Genomic DNA, 14,946 nt, shown 5'->3' on the forward strand with positions numbered 1-14,946 from the left:
GTTCTTGAACTTAAAAGTAGCAATTACAATTTCGCTTCTTGAAACGATTAAACCGGGAAGTTTCATGATACCACTTAAATAATTAAGTTTGAATGGTACAACTTCAGACACCATAGGAAGACATCACATTCAAAAGTCAGAAAATATTAATTAATTAGGTAAATAAAATACTAGTGTATTTACATATATTTATGGTGTGGTTCAAACTGATACAATGCAAAATTGCTTTACACTTTCAATCCAAATTCATATTCAGTATCCAACAATGGAAGGAAGTAAAACAGCAGAGTCAGTGAATGCTGAGGATCTAAGTTGTAGGTGTATGCTTTCATTAAAAGCATAACATTTGGCATTAAGAGAATATGAGAAAAAAAATCATTGACAAATTCTAAATTAAACTCAAAGTTCTCTTGCACCTGCATTCATAAACTCATACAAAAGATGCATGGTAAAAAACCACTTTCGCACCTACTCAACATTAATGTAAGCTAAGCATTGACAGAAAGAATAACAGACCTAAGTACCGTCAAAAGCAGAGATGCATATTGATCACAAAGCCTATCTGCTCCCAGGTACAGTTTTTAATTTAAACCATAACTTATTTATTGAAGCAAAGATAAGTTTTTATTAGATGCATTAAAGACTTCACCATTAATATGGTTTAAAATGTTGTAAAGCAAGCACTAATGTTCAAACTTGAAACTTTTATATAGTTAGCTTTGCGAACTGAAGTATGAAAACTGAGGCTATTCTATCAAGGGAAAACAGATAAATCTCAATGACTAAATGCACTTAAACCAGCCACTTCAATGGTACGAAGAGTCTCAGAAAAAAACTACGAGGAAAGAACGAGGAGTAAAAAGGAAATTAGGATAAAGTACAGAACGGATCATACCTGTATAGCACAATGTCTGTCTGAGATGTCTGAGTGACTGCCTAAAAGAAAGGGAAATCTGCAGCGCTAATCTGGGCTCTGCTAAAGCATTCAATAGGGTGCCACATGGGATGTTAAGATGCAAGATTCTTCTTTAACACAAGAAGCAGAAAGCAGATAAAGAGGACATCACCGACTTGCAAAACATGAATGAGATGGAAGGACATTAGCAATACAGTTCCTCCAGGGCACATACAGCACTTGTCTTTTTACAATTGTGAATCAGTGATATTAATGCACAAAAGAAGGCTGCTTATAAAATTCACTAATATATACAATGTGGAAGATATCAGTAGAGGAAACTAGAACAAAATAAATTAGGAGCATAGTAACTGACCTTGAAAACTGGGCTAATAGAAATTAAGTAAAATTTAACAGTAAGATGATGCATTGATAGATAAATGAATTTCCTGTATGACTAGTGAAATAACCAGATGGAAATAACAAAGGATGGGAAACAGTCCAGTTTGATCACAAGATACTTATAACACATCAGTGGAAAGAACAGTACCAGAACACACAGTAAGGTACTTCCACACCAGTAAGGGGGTATTCAAGCTGCTTTATATAAGACGGTAAAAATACACCTCAAACCCAGAATGTAGTTTTTGTATCCTGCATATTTACAGGTTTGAGTGTCAGTATGAGATGAGATGGAAGATGCTTCAGCAGCTTCTTGAAGACAGACCTAAGTACCTAGATTTTATGCTCCAGCAATTTGACTAATGAACAACTGTTTCCTTTTGCCAGCAATAGCAAAATGATTTGATGACTCAGAGTCCTTTCCTGTCTTATACAGGTTTCTTCTGTTTAAAGATAAAAAAAGTCACCTTCACTTATTACCCCCCCCAGCCTTCATCATCCATAAAAACAAGCCTCTCAACTTCACACCCAGGGAAAGGCAAGCACTGCTGATCATCACTTCATGGTGTAGTTGCTCTATGTCCCCATAGCCATTCATGAGAAAATAAAGTTCTGAAACCGGCAGATACTCAGAATTGTCAAAATCTTTCTGACTTTCTGTCTCTTGATGAGTTTTTGTACAGTCTTAAAGAGGAAAATGACCAGATCCAGTCTGAATCAGTCACGTACATTCAAAACTACCAGTCCATTCTTGTACTTTAAAAAAGGGCATACGAGTACAAAGAAAATAAAAATAACACATTTCACCTATTTTAAATTATGTTAGATATACTGCTGACAAATGCCCTACTAAGACCGACTGATTCACATGTAAAAACAGCAAGCACCTTTTGCAGTCTATTAATTTTTCCATATGGCGATCTTAGCAGTTTGCCTCACACAGCTTGCTCCTTCAAACTTCTAAAAATTGGATTGTTTCCCTACCTCAACATTATGACAGAGAAACTCTGTTGATCCAAATGCCAACTAATAGAAAAAGCAGCAAAGACAGGAAGCAAGCATTTTGAAAAAACACCTCAGTTTAAGATAGAAATCCAGGAGCTTCATGCCAGAGCAAAACCAAGCAGAGTCTGTTTTAAGATTAATATTTTAGAAGTTGAGTTTCTTTACCTCAAGTCCTAAAACTATAGTACAGAGAAGAAGATGATACTGGGTAATACTACTGTCTGCTCAAATACATGAAATAAACTTTTGCAACCATACCATTTCAAAAATTATTTCTCTTTAAGGCTTTGGTGCTTGCTTTATGCAAAGAGATTTTCAAACAAATTAATGGGCTTCTACAAAAATATGCTTTATGACAAGTTAGGACCACTATTGCTGTATTGAATAACCCCCTGTTATTATGACACTAATCTTATTCTGTGTTTTCTTGGCAACACATACTAAAAAACCAAGAAATAGCAAGCTTTGTATTTCCGAGACTTGCTTGTTATACCACTGAGCTTCCTACTAACAAAGATCAAAAGAAACCCTGCCATGTCACTCTTTCTAAATACAGAAACATTACTATTAAGAAAAGCACCATTCAAATTATACCAATGATGCTTAAACTGGGTTTTTTTGCATTTAATTACAACTCAAAGTGCAAATTGTCTTCAAAAGGAATATAACTACACTGTACAAATAGTTACCTTGTTTTTAGGATCATAATACACATGCAATTGGTCGGGAATTCTTAGAGATAAGTCAACACCAAAGATTATCAGGCCACCACCCACAATTCCAAGTATTTCGGCTACGCATTAACTGGAATGCTCTTTTGTATAAAGATTTGGTTATGTTTATTTTTAAGTATCTGGTTGGTGTTTCAGAATTCCAGCTCATTTCAAATTCAAATGTCTTTAAGTTTTATTCTTGCAATAAAAGTACACAGGACGAAAGTAATCTCTGGAAGTCTACACACTATTTCTTTGCATCATCAATGTAGTATAAAACATTGAAAATAGACAGGGGCAGCATTACCTTCATGTTTTTCTAGTGCTTGTACAACATTAGGCAGCTGATTAATAGCTTGATACATTCGGTAGCAGTCCTGTAAGGTTGCTGCTTGTCTCTGAAATTTCTTTGCCAGGCGGTTAAGATCTGGGAAGCGACGCAAGAGGTCTTCTTGAAGGCACTGACGTAGTTCTGGATCCACCACAAAAGCTTCGACCAAATTCAACCTAAATAAGAAGTTCCATAACAATTATTAGCATGGCATGGTCTAGAATTCTTTCATATCGCTAATTAGAATGAAAACATTTATCTGGCAGTTTCTTTCTTTTCTCTATGGCGGTATCCATTGGCCAACTTTCTTGACAAAAGAACAAATGAAGCTAGGACAATGCATGAGCTGAAAAAGCAAGGGCATTTAGTCTATGTCATACTTCTGTAGTTTTTAACAGTTGGGCTATTTAATGAACAGCATTGGAGTTAAACTGTTCCATGTGAAAACGCCAACATCTGTTCTGTTCTGTAGGTATGTCAAAGCTCACCATCTACTTTGAGATTACTCCTTTCCCCACACCATAAAAAAAAGCCATCCAGTAGTCTATGGGAGAACAGATATCAAGTACCGAAAACCCACACTGTAAGAAAAAAACCCACACTCATGCCAGAGTTTAGCTGCCTGTGGTCAAAGCCAACAATGACACTGTGCAGCTGTGCAACCCTGGATCACAGAATCAGAACCCCTGAGGTTGCAAGGCACCTCTGGACATTGACTACAGCAACCCCCTTACTCAAAGTAGGGTCACCTAGAGCCAGCTGCACAGGACTGTGCCCAGTCACATTTTGGGTATCTCCAAGGATGGCTCCAGCATCAGCCCCTGGGGTACACCACTAGTGACTGGCCTCCAGCTGGACTTCATGCCCCTGATCACAATCCTTTGCGCCTGGCAGTTCAGCTAGTTTTCAGTCCACCACAGTCTACTTATGTAGTCCATACTTCCATCATATGTCATGGAAGACAGCAACAAAAGCCTGCTGAAGTTAAGATAACCAATATTCACTGCTCTCCCCTTATCCAACAACCTAGTCAATTTATTGTAGAAGGCTATCAGGTTGGTCAGGCATAATTTTGCCTTCATAAATCCATACCAACTACTTCCCATAATCATCCTGCCATTTGTACATTTAGCAATGCTTTACAGGATTATTTGCTCAGTCACATTTCCAAGAATGAAGATGAAGCTGACCAACCTGCAATTCCCTGAATAGTCCCTCCCTTCTTGAGGACTGGAAGAAAGCAAATGTCATTCCTATCTTGAGAAGCCTCCTCCAGCCATCATGATCTTTCTGAGACACAGAAGACTGGCCCCACAATGACTTTAGCCAGTTACCTCAACACTTCTGGGGGGGGCGTGTGTGTGTGTGTGTGTGTGTGTGTGTGTGTAAGGTGTAAAAAGTCTTATTTGGGGCATCTTCACCTTCACCCAAGAGCTGCATTCAACCTAAGGCACTCATCCTTGGTTCTCACCTGAGCCATGCTGCAGCCATGCCTGTGCCTGGCATGCACTCCGCTGATCCAGACCATGACCCATTGACTCAATTTCCTTGCTTCACCTCAAGTCATCACTATGGACTTGCCTGGAGACTCAGACTGTTGGCTGAACCTGGTTACCGTCACCAGACATCACCCTGTCTGCCTCATGCAGGTATTGGGGGACCGTGTCCTTGTCAGTGAGGGCACTATCTCTACGTGCCTGTTGTCACCATTGACTCCCATATTGCCTTCCCTTCAGACTGCTCTTGCTGTTGTACTCTGACACTTGGGGTTGGTTGATTGGTTGTTTTTTTTAAATAGTGAAATAAGTATTCTTTAAGTGCTGAAAGCAAGCATTAATCTCAATGAGAAATGACAGAGCATTAAATTCTATTTTCCCCACCAGAAGGTAGGAGAACTTTCATCCATTTCTTGCTTTCTTTTTTGCATCAGTTAACACTGTCATCCTTACGTAGTTCATATTACTTGGCATTCACAGTTAAACAAAGAAAGTCAGATACTGCTCATTTTGGAATGCCACAGAGTTCAGCATTCCTTGATCACACTTCAGGAATACAAAGGAAGAACTCTACCCCTTTCAGAAATCTCCATACATGGTATACTGTGTTGATTTCTAGTTAAGCACATTAACATGCTAGCTATCAATATATTGCCTTCATCAGGGAAGTTAGTTAAATTTAGAGACATGCAAGCAGAGAAATGACAGCTTTCACAATATTATTTCTACTGTTTTGCTTACTGGCAGAAAAATGCACCATTTTCAATAACAGGAACATTTGCATTTGCAAAGTGCATTCGAAATGACTTCTTTGTTGTCTTGAAAGCAGTAATCTCTACATTACACCATGCAGCATTCTGCAGAGAGAGCTAGACACCTGCAACAGCACACAGAGGTTAACATGCTACACTGCCTCAGCTAATTACTAAAAGACAGTCAATCAAGAAACAAAGGCTTTGTCTAAAGTAACAAGAGATAGAGACCCCTGGACAGGTAGAAGTACATTTCTGTACATAAAAATTTCAAAAGGCATGTCCTCTGTTGCATAAAGTGTTCTACCCACACCACTGCAGTGCACCTTCTGTATTATACTGAACAGAATCAATTAAAATCATCTACAAGAAGAATGATCAGGAAAACTATGGGCCTGTCAATCTGACCTCAGTGCCAGGGAAGGTCATAGAGCAGATCACCCTGAGAGATATCACACGGCACAAACAACACAAAAAAAATGATCAGTCCCAGCCAACACAGGTTTATGAAAGGCAAGTCCTGCTTGACCAACCTGATCTCCTTCTATGACAAGGTCACCCACCTTGTAGACCAGGGAAAGCCTGTGGATGGTGTGTACTTAGACTTTGACACCCTATCCCACAGCATTCTCCCAGAGAAGCTGGCAGCTCATGACCTGGGTGGCTGCACTCTGTGATGGATGAAGAACTGGCTGGATGGCCAGGCCTAAAGAGTTGTGGTGAACAGAACCAAATCCAGTTGGTGGTCGGTCACGAGTGGTGTTCCCCAGGGCTCAGTATTGGGACCAGCTCTCTTTAATCTCTATCAATGATCCAGACGAAGGGATTGAGTGCACCCTCAGTAAGTTTGTAGAAGACACTAAGTTGGGTGGGAGTGCTGATGTGCTGGAGTGTAGGAAGGCTCTAGAGGGATCTGGATCAGCTGGATTGTTGGGCTGAGGCCAATTGTATGAGGTTCAACAAGGCCAAGTCCTGGGTCCCGCACTTGGGTCACAACAACCCCAGGCAGCGCTACAGGCTCAGGGAAGAGGGGCTGGAAAGCTGCCTGGTGGAAAAGGATCTGGGGGTGTTGACTGACAGCAACTGAACATGAGTCAGCAGTGTGCCCAGGTGGTTAAAAAGGCCAACAACATCCTGGCTTGCATCAGGAATAGTGTAGCCAGCAGGATTAGAGAAGCGATTGTCCCCCTGACTCAGCACTGGTGAGGCCCCACCTTGAATCCTGTGTTCAGTTTTGGGACCCTCACTACAGGAAAGACATTGAGGTGCTGGAAAGAGTTCAGAAAATGGCAACGAAGCTGGTCTTGAGTGCAAGTCTGATGAGGAGCAGCTGAGGGAACTGGGGCTGTTCAGCCTGGAGAAAAGGAGGCTGAGGGGAGACCTTATCGCTGTCTGCAACTGCCTGAAAGGAGGTTGTAGCATGGAGGGTGTTGGGCTCTTCTCCCAAGTAGCAAGAGATAGGATAAGGTGAAATGGCCTCAAGTTGCACCACAGGAGGTTCAGATTGGATATTAGGACAAACTTCTTCATGGCAAGGGTTGTCAGGCACTGGAACAGGCTCCCCAGGGCAGTGGTGGAGTCACCATTCCTGGAGGTGTTTAAAAAGCATTTAGATGAGGTTCTTATGGACATGGTTTAAGTGCTAGAGTTACGTTATGGTTGGACTCGATGATCCTGAGGGTCTCTTCCAACCAAAATGATCATATGATTCTATGAAAAAGACAACAGAAGAATCCTACCTCTACATTTATCCATTCAACTATTGCCTTAATAAAAAAGTTTAAAGATTGACATTGCTGACCCATAATGGTGCTACATTTTTAAATTGGATAGGAAACATGGGGAATCTTTAAAAGATACATCGAAGTTTCAGCATGTATACAGAACTTGCGAGAAGTAGACAGGAATATACTTAAGGTACCTACTGCAAGAATACAGAACAAGATTTGTACAAGTAACATCATAATACCAAACAAGTTCAAACTCTGATCCCTGTTGGTGTTTTTGAGCAGTTTCTAGCTTTCAGGTTTCTGTAAAATGCTTTGAAGGAATAACTATATGATTCTGCCACAGCGCATACACCACCATCTCTATTAAAATTCCCCACAATTTACCTAGAAGACCTGACTTAAGGCTCGCATCACAAACTTCTCTCAGAAGCACCAGCAGCAACTGGTGACTAAATACACTTTATAAAGACTAGATTTTTTTCACATTAAAAAAAGAAAAAAAAAAAGACACCTAACAAAACTGCTCAACAGCCTAAATATTAGCCCACTAACCAAACAGCTACCTACTTTCCCAAGGGATTACAGAAGGAATAAATCCCATCTGCAGCTCTTCCCCTCAAAGCAACTTCAGCCCTGTCAGAATTTACTGAAAGTAGTGGCAGTATCTGCCAACTTGTTCCACTTCATAGGAACCAAGTAAGTTGGTCATTTTAGCCCTGTAATATGGAAACAATTCCTTTGGCAAAAACAAGACAGGATTCACTGAAAACTTACTCATAAAGCATACCCACATGTTCTTACCCTGCTTGGTCTTTAGCAGTTACAGTCATGGCAAACACACGCAAGAGGTTGCACTATTCCGATGTTATGCCCTCTCACTTTCCAGAGATACACAGGATTTGTAAACCTATTAATTACTTCTCAATTATCAAAACATCACCACACATAAAGAGGCAGTAGTCACAAACACCTTCGTATTTTCTTACCTGCAAAGTTGCATGAATTTCTAATTTAAAACACCCTTTCTTCACTTCATAAAAGTACTAAGAAGAAAGCAATACACACATTTGGAGGGCTTATCAAATTAAAGTGAATTTTAGTCTAGAAAAATGCTACTCTTGCCTGGGGTAGGAAACCAGGGTTGGATGGTTTTATCCAACCTGCTTAAGTTACAGACTACTGTGTGATTTCCACATGAAAATTTCCAGTATAAAAACTATCTTCTCTGACTTTCATGACCAATCTCAGACATGGAAGAATGTGCAAAATTCAATTTCATCCTCTACATCAGATCCCAACTTGCCCTTTGACAGTTTATGTTTAAGGCCAGAGCATTTAGTTTATCTTCCAAGAGGTTCTTCCTTACACAATCGCTAATCCTAGCAGTCACATATACATGGAATCACTTCTTGAAAATTACTAATTTTGCAGTTGGAAAAGACCAGCAGCAACAGTCTCTATAATGTCGCTGAACCTTATCTTGAAAACCCAAATGTACAGAATTGCCTTCATCCTGAGACAAAGATGCACAACACCCTTTCTGACTTCATATGAAGCTCTGTAAGACACAGGCAGATTATGTTCTTTCTTTCTATACACATTGCTTTATACTTATTCTCATTAAAATCCAAACCATCCCTGTTCTGTCCAGTCAGTCAGCCTGTTTTGGTTTTCATTAAAAGTTTGATCCTTATTTGTGTCACCTATAAAAGTGTCAGCATCTTACCAGACAGTTGCCATCCTGATCATTAGAGACTATCTCAAGTGCAGCTTCTGGACTGGAGCTTATCTTTGCCAAGATTAAAACTTTTTATTTTTTTGCTTGTGCTTTTTACAAACAAATCTTTTACTTTCATCCCGTGACTCAGCTTGTTCAACAGCCTCTTGGATAAGAACTTGTCAATGGCATTTTGAAAGCTCTAATTTATTCTTTTTCTTCCTCCTTTGTCCACAACAACAAGTTCAAAGAATTCTCAGATCAGCATGATACAGTTGTCCTCTGCCAAAACCATGCTAATTAGACTGACATCTCATGACCTTCCTAGTACTGTTCTATTTTCCACCCCTATATTTGCCAAGGCTGACAGGTTCGTGTTCAGGCAACATTTTGCCAAGCAGTTTCCTGTATGGTAAGAAATACATACAAGGTTGCTGAACAGAAAGCACTACATTAAGATAATGCAACTATAAGCCATGCTCAATGTTCACAAGTAAGAAGACATCAACTGACAGCTTGTTTTTAATATAAATACAAAAAGAAACAAATTAAAAAAAAATCCAAGGAAGTGTAATGAAACAACAGCTGACAACACTGCATCACTTGTTTCTGTCACACAGCCTAAAGGGAAAGAAAAATAAGGCAAAACTTTCCACCACAGATTTAAGACAGCACAGTCAAGATAACAGAAACAACTATAACTAGTGAAACCACAGTAGAACACAAATGAAATCTTTGTTTCAAGACTGTTATTTAAATTTAAATTAAACCACAAAAACAGCAAACACAATTCCCAAGTAGTTTTCTTGAACTTGGCAATGATACCCCTCTTCCCCCCTTTTTTCTTCCTGCTATTCAAAACCATAGCTATTTATTAGCTTTGAATTCTGGGCAATAAGAAATAACATTAGGCTTAAGATGCTCTTCGAGACACATGGGGAAAAAACAGAACAACAAACACCTATCTCCACGTTTCTGTTGGAAATGCTGGAATCCAACTGAAAGCATCTAATTATTTCCCACATTTTATTGTTGATAAAAGGTCTCTCTTGGATCTACTATTAACAGACAAAAGACTAACACTCTACATCAAAAAAAGAAAGCAAAAATGTGTTTTCTATCTAATAAATGGCACACGCTTTCCCAAGTCTCATCACAATGCTTCTGTTCCACCAAGGTTTACATCCCGTTTGACATCAGAAAAGATCACTTCTTCCTTTCCTAATGTGAAAATGTTAATCAAGCCTGATTTGTATACAAATTTTAAGGAGGGATTAAAATCATTCTGTCTGTAGAAATAATAAATAAAATAACAGATTAAAATAAAAGACCAGAGTTAGAATGAAGAGAATGTTTTGAATGCCTGATTAGGATCGACCAGCACAAAATAAATAAATTAATAAAACACTAACAAATTAGTGAGCTATACAACAAGAGGAGTTAGAAAGAACCTAGGTTTTCATCTCTCCTGCACCAATGTCCTGCAGTTCTGCACCTCTCCATGCACGCAGGAAGAAAAACGCTTTCTGCTTTCCCCAGGAACCTCTACTTAGAAAAAGAGCTCTGTGGCTTTTTATAATATGTAACTTGGATCCATCTATAGATCAGTAATATACAGGGTGTTTCAAAAAGATGAATGCCAACTTGAAATAATACTGCTTGGAAATTGATTCTGTCTTTTCAAAACACCCTGTATATATATTTAATAATGAGTAATACATATATTTAATTACTACCTCAGAGTAATAACTTAAAATCCCAAGCTCTGGTAGACATTTTCATGGCAAAAACTGTACCAACTAAAAATTCCACATGACACACGGAAAAAATTGTTAAGACTGAAATCAAATTAAGAATGAACTTTTCACAGGAGAAGCTGACTTATTTTTAAGAAGATCTTAAAGGTTGTAACTCCCCTGGTTATACAACAGTCAAGTCTTCTGAAGAGTATACATTTGTATTCTCCACTTGCTAAAGGTTTTCTATGACTGCAGAATAAGTTCAACTTTTCTGTCCAACTGTTACACTTGATTACAGAGAATTTTACCAGAGAAATGCCACTTAGAAAAGCAGCATATTAAGGACTGTTTTAGGATACACCAAGACTTTCATGTCACCACAAAAGTTTCAGAATATACACAGTTATATCAGTTTAATTTCATATTTTCTTTATACAAAGGAAAGTGGTAAACACTTTATTATATCATATATCATTATATCATATAATTATTTTGGTTTCCCTTGTATTTCTTTCAAACTCAGATCTCTTCTTAATCTGAGGCAGCAGAAGTAAACCTCCCCTGGACACGCTTAACCCAGACATATAAAATTGATAAATTCTTCTTTTCCAATCCCATGGAAATTACCAGAATAATGTAATAAACTACAGCCCCAGGTACCGCCTCCTCAATAGGAGGGTAAGGTAAAGCCAAGCCACCATCTTACCTGTTCTAATTGGGTTTTCTTTTCCACAGAAAGCACTTGGGATTTCAACACCCTGGAAGAAATTCACACTAGAGCAACAGCTGATTAATACCAGAATTTGTGTTTTCCAGCCAGAAATGAGCAAGGCACTTTCCTAAGCTTCCTCTATAAACTTCTCCCTGGTGATCCAGTTGTTCCTTAGACACACACCATCTTTCACAAAAACCAGCTGAAGTCCAGTTGTCATCACCTCAGGCAAGCAGTAACTATCACCCTAAATTTGCAAAGCTCTTTTTATGACAGAGAACGCCAGCATGCTTTACAGCCTTTGAAGTATTAAGGTAGACACCTAAGATGGGCACATGGGAGCCTCAAACAACTGAAGCCCACTATTGGGAATGACTTTGTTCCAGCACACATCTTAGCAGCACAAAAATCACACTGACTACCCCAGGTCATTTTGCCCAATGCCATCAGAGTTTTCACAAGAATTTATAAAAATAACAACCAAAACTTCTCAGACAAGCACAAAGAAATAACAACAGAAAAAGATGTAGACAACCCACACACACTTCTGGAAGTGCTTAGTACCGCAAATCTTTCAGATAAAAGATTTTGTTAAGAAACTGGAGCAACCTTTGTAAACAATTTGAAATAAAAATAACACAAAACCTGAGGAACAAGAGACCAGCAGCTTTAGAGAGACTAACACAGGCAAAAGCCTTACCTTACTCAAACACCACAGGCTTGATGACACTGATCTTTCCAGTCCTCTACTGTTGCTGTTTAACCCCAGTTAGCAATCTAACCACGACAGCCGCTCACTCACTCCCCTTCCCCATCCCCAAACAGGGGAGAGGATCAAAACGGAAGGGAGAAACTCATGGATTGAGACAAACAGAGTTTAAGAAAATAAGAAAATAATACTAATATATCACCACCACTACTATCTATATTAAATGGAAATAGAATGTAAAATAAAAGACACTCAATGTAATTTCTCACAAACTCCGCCCTAACCAAGCAGCCAGTCCCAGGCAGCAGCACCTGGTCCCAAATAGTCGATCCCAGAGAGATAAGAGAGAAAAAAGCAGAAAGGCCCAGAGGCCTCCGCAAAACATCAGGATGGCAAAAGGCCAAACTAAAAGAACCCTCAAACAGAACTCCACTGAAACAGAGCACAATGGTAACGGGTGTCTGTCTCCCTAGCCTCCCATGCTGCATATTTACAGCATGATGCTAATGGCATGGAATATTCTTATTGATCAGTCTGGATGTCAGTCAAGCTCTGCCCCATCTATGTCCCCCTTCCCAGCTGCCTCACACCTGTGGGCAGAGAGCTCAGAAAGACCTTGACTCTCAGATGACAACTAAGATAACAACAAGCTCTTCCATTCTCTTTATTCCAACTCAAAAACACTGGAAATGTACTTAAAGAAAAACATCAACTCTGTCCTGGGGTGTTATCTTCTTGTTCTCAAACTAAAGACAGTCCTAGCTATGAAATAGAAAAGCTTCTAACTGCATGAAGAAAATAAACTCATTTTCAGTCATCTACTCAGTTGAGACCAGACACTGCACAGACAGAAGTTGCTCTGATTTTTGGCTCTGATCCTCCAGCTGCTGCCAATATTTACCCAAACAGCAGGAGCAGATTTGCAGGGGACTCCCCACAAGCACCAGTTCTTCCAGTACTTTGAAGACACAAGAACTGAATCCGGGTTTTTGCTTCATCAACAACTCTGAATGCTGCTCTCTGGATGAGTTGTATACATACCTCTCTAGTAAATCTTACATATGAGAAAGCATATCCCAAGCAAGAGGTCAAAAGGTTCCTGTTATTTTGATGAAATTGGTACAATTTTGTCCTACAATATCAAGATGTTCATCTGAGTAGAGTCTCTTTCAGCTCTCCCAAATATGTGTGCATGCACAAGGGCCTGTAGTTCAGAAACAGACAACCCAGCCAATTCCAACAGTCCTGTGCAAAGGGCTTGTGCCCAGGTAAGCAAGGCTGCTTCTGACTCTGTCTCCCAAAAAAACAGCCTGCACCTTCAGATGTATTCCCCTCCACACTTAACAGCTCAAGTTCTTCCGTTTCCCACCCGCTCTTGCCCAAACCGTGCAACCTGTTATCTTTCTTCTTAGCATGCTAGCACAAAGTTGTTTTGTTTCCTCGGTTAAGAACATGTTGTAAGTGCTTCTGTAATATCAAATGACTTCACAGCTTCCTCGCCTGAAAACCACTGTTACAACCTAAAAAAAGCAAAGAGTTAAACTAAAACATGCAGTTTGCCTAAAAAACAAAACTTTCAAGCTGACAGTGAAGGAGTACAACAGCTTATATGAATCCTCAATTCAGAATGTAAAGTCCATCACTGTTTTATGTGGAGGATGTGAAATTACAGGCTTCTAGCAATGAAGTGATATTGTATAATAGGGCAGACTAACAGAAACAGCAAACCGGGAACAAACAGTGACACACTGATTCATCTTAAAATTTATCTGTAACATTCATGTTCTTGAAGACAATGCTGTCATCCCAGTAAAATTATAGCAATCCTTGTACTTTGATGACCATAGAATCATTTCAGTTGGAAGAGACCCTCAGGCTCATCTCCAGACAAGTATGTAATACCCACAGGATGTATTTAGTACTAGGAACTGGCCTTCATTCCACTGTTAGGGACAGGTTTTTTGACTGAACTCACTACTACTGTCTTTTAATATCAAATTATAACTTGAAACACTCATTAATATGCTGAATACTTCTTGCAGCTCCACTGAAATATTCTCTTGTACTGCAGAGGCCAAGGTTTGAAGGGCAGGTTTAGACCCTGAAAGAGTCACACAAATCACACTGCATGTACTTCCAGAGCACTGGGTACATAAAATGTGCTATCAAGCAGCTGGACAGAAATGCTCTGCATCAGGGTCCCTTGCTGTTTAACCTGAAAGATTAAGCAACATAAGAGAAAGTCACATCCAAGCATCAGTCTCTTCTAATTTTCCTAATTAGTCCCCAAATCATCCTACTATGAAAATAATAATGGCTACTTGCAAGCCCAGAACAGCCCACTTACACCTATTTTTTTAAATACAATAAATGTATTATTCCAAATAACCAAAGTTCGCTCCTCTACATCAGTTACACTCACATAACATAAAATTAATATTTATCAGGGAATCAATAGACTCCCACCCTACATGAAGCCCTGGATATACCATTTCAGCACAATGTCAAATCCTAGAGATAGTAAATTAAACCTCTGAGATTATATCGGGGTATCAGGCACAAAATAACTATTTTCTATAACAATCAAGCAAAGCTTTGGAAACTGTATGTGTTGATTGTGAGGCTGCAAGTTAATGAGCTCAGAATAAAAAACAAAACAGGAGTATCAGAAAAGGCACTGTTAATGCCAACATAATGGTTTTTTTTCTACCAAAGATACTCATTGCAGTCTTATGCATTCTAAAA

General features: G+C 39.2%; 1 protein-coding gene across 1 annotated transcript in view; it reads right to left on the reverse strand.

Moving 5' to 3' along the window:
* MSH2 (mutS homolog 2) overlaps positions 1-14,946 on the reverse strand; it is a 55,632-nt gene that overhangs the window by 22,700 nt on the left and 17,986 nt on the right. The window contains exon 7 of the mRNA XM_065833888.2: positions 3,323-3,522. Coding sequence (XP_065689960.1) covers positions 3,323-3,522 — 200 coding nt within the window. The remainder of the gene's footprint in view (positions 1-3,322; positions 3,523-14,946) is intronic.

The sequence above is a fragment of the Patagioenas fasciata genome, chromosome 3 (assembly GCF_037038585.1).
Source record: "Patagioenas fasciata isolate bPatFas1 chromosome 3, bPatFas1.hap1, whole genome shotgun sequence".
NCBI classification, from domain to species: domain Eukaryota; kingdom Metazoa; phylum Chordata; class Aves; order Columbiformes; family Columbidae; genus Patagioenas; species Patagioenas fasciata.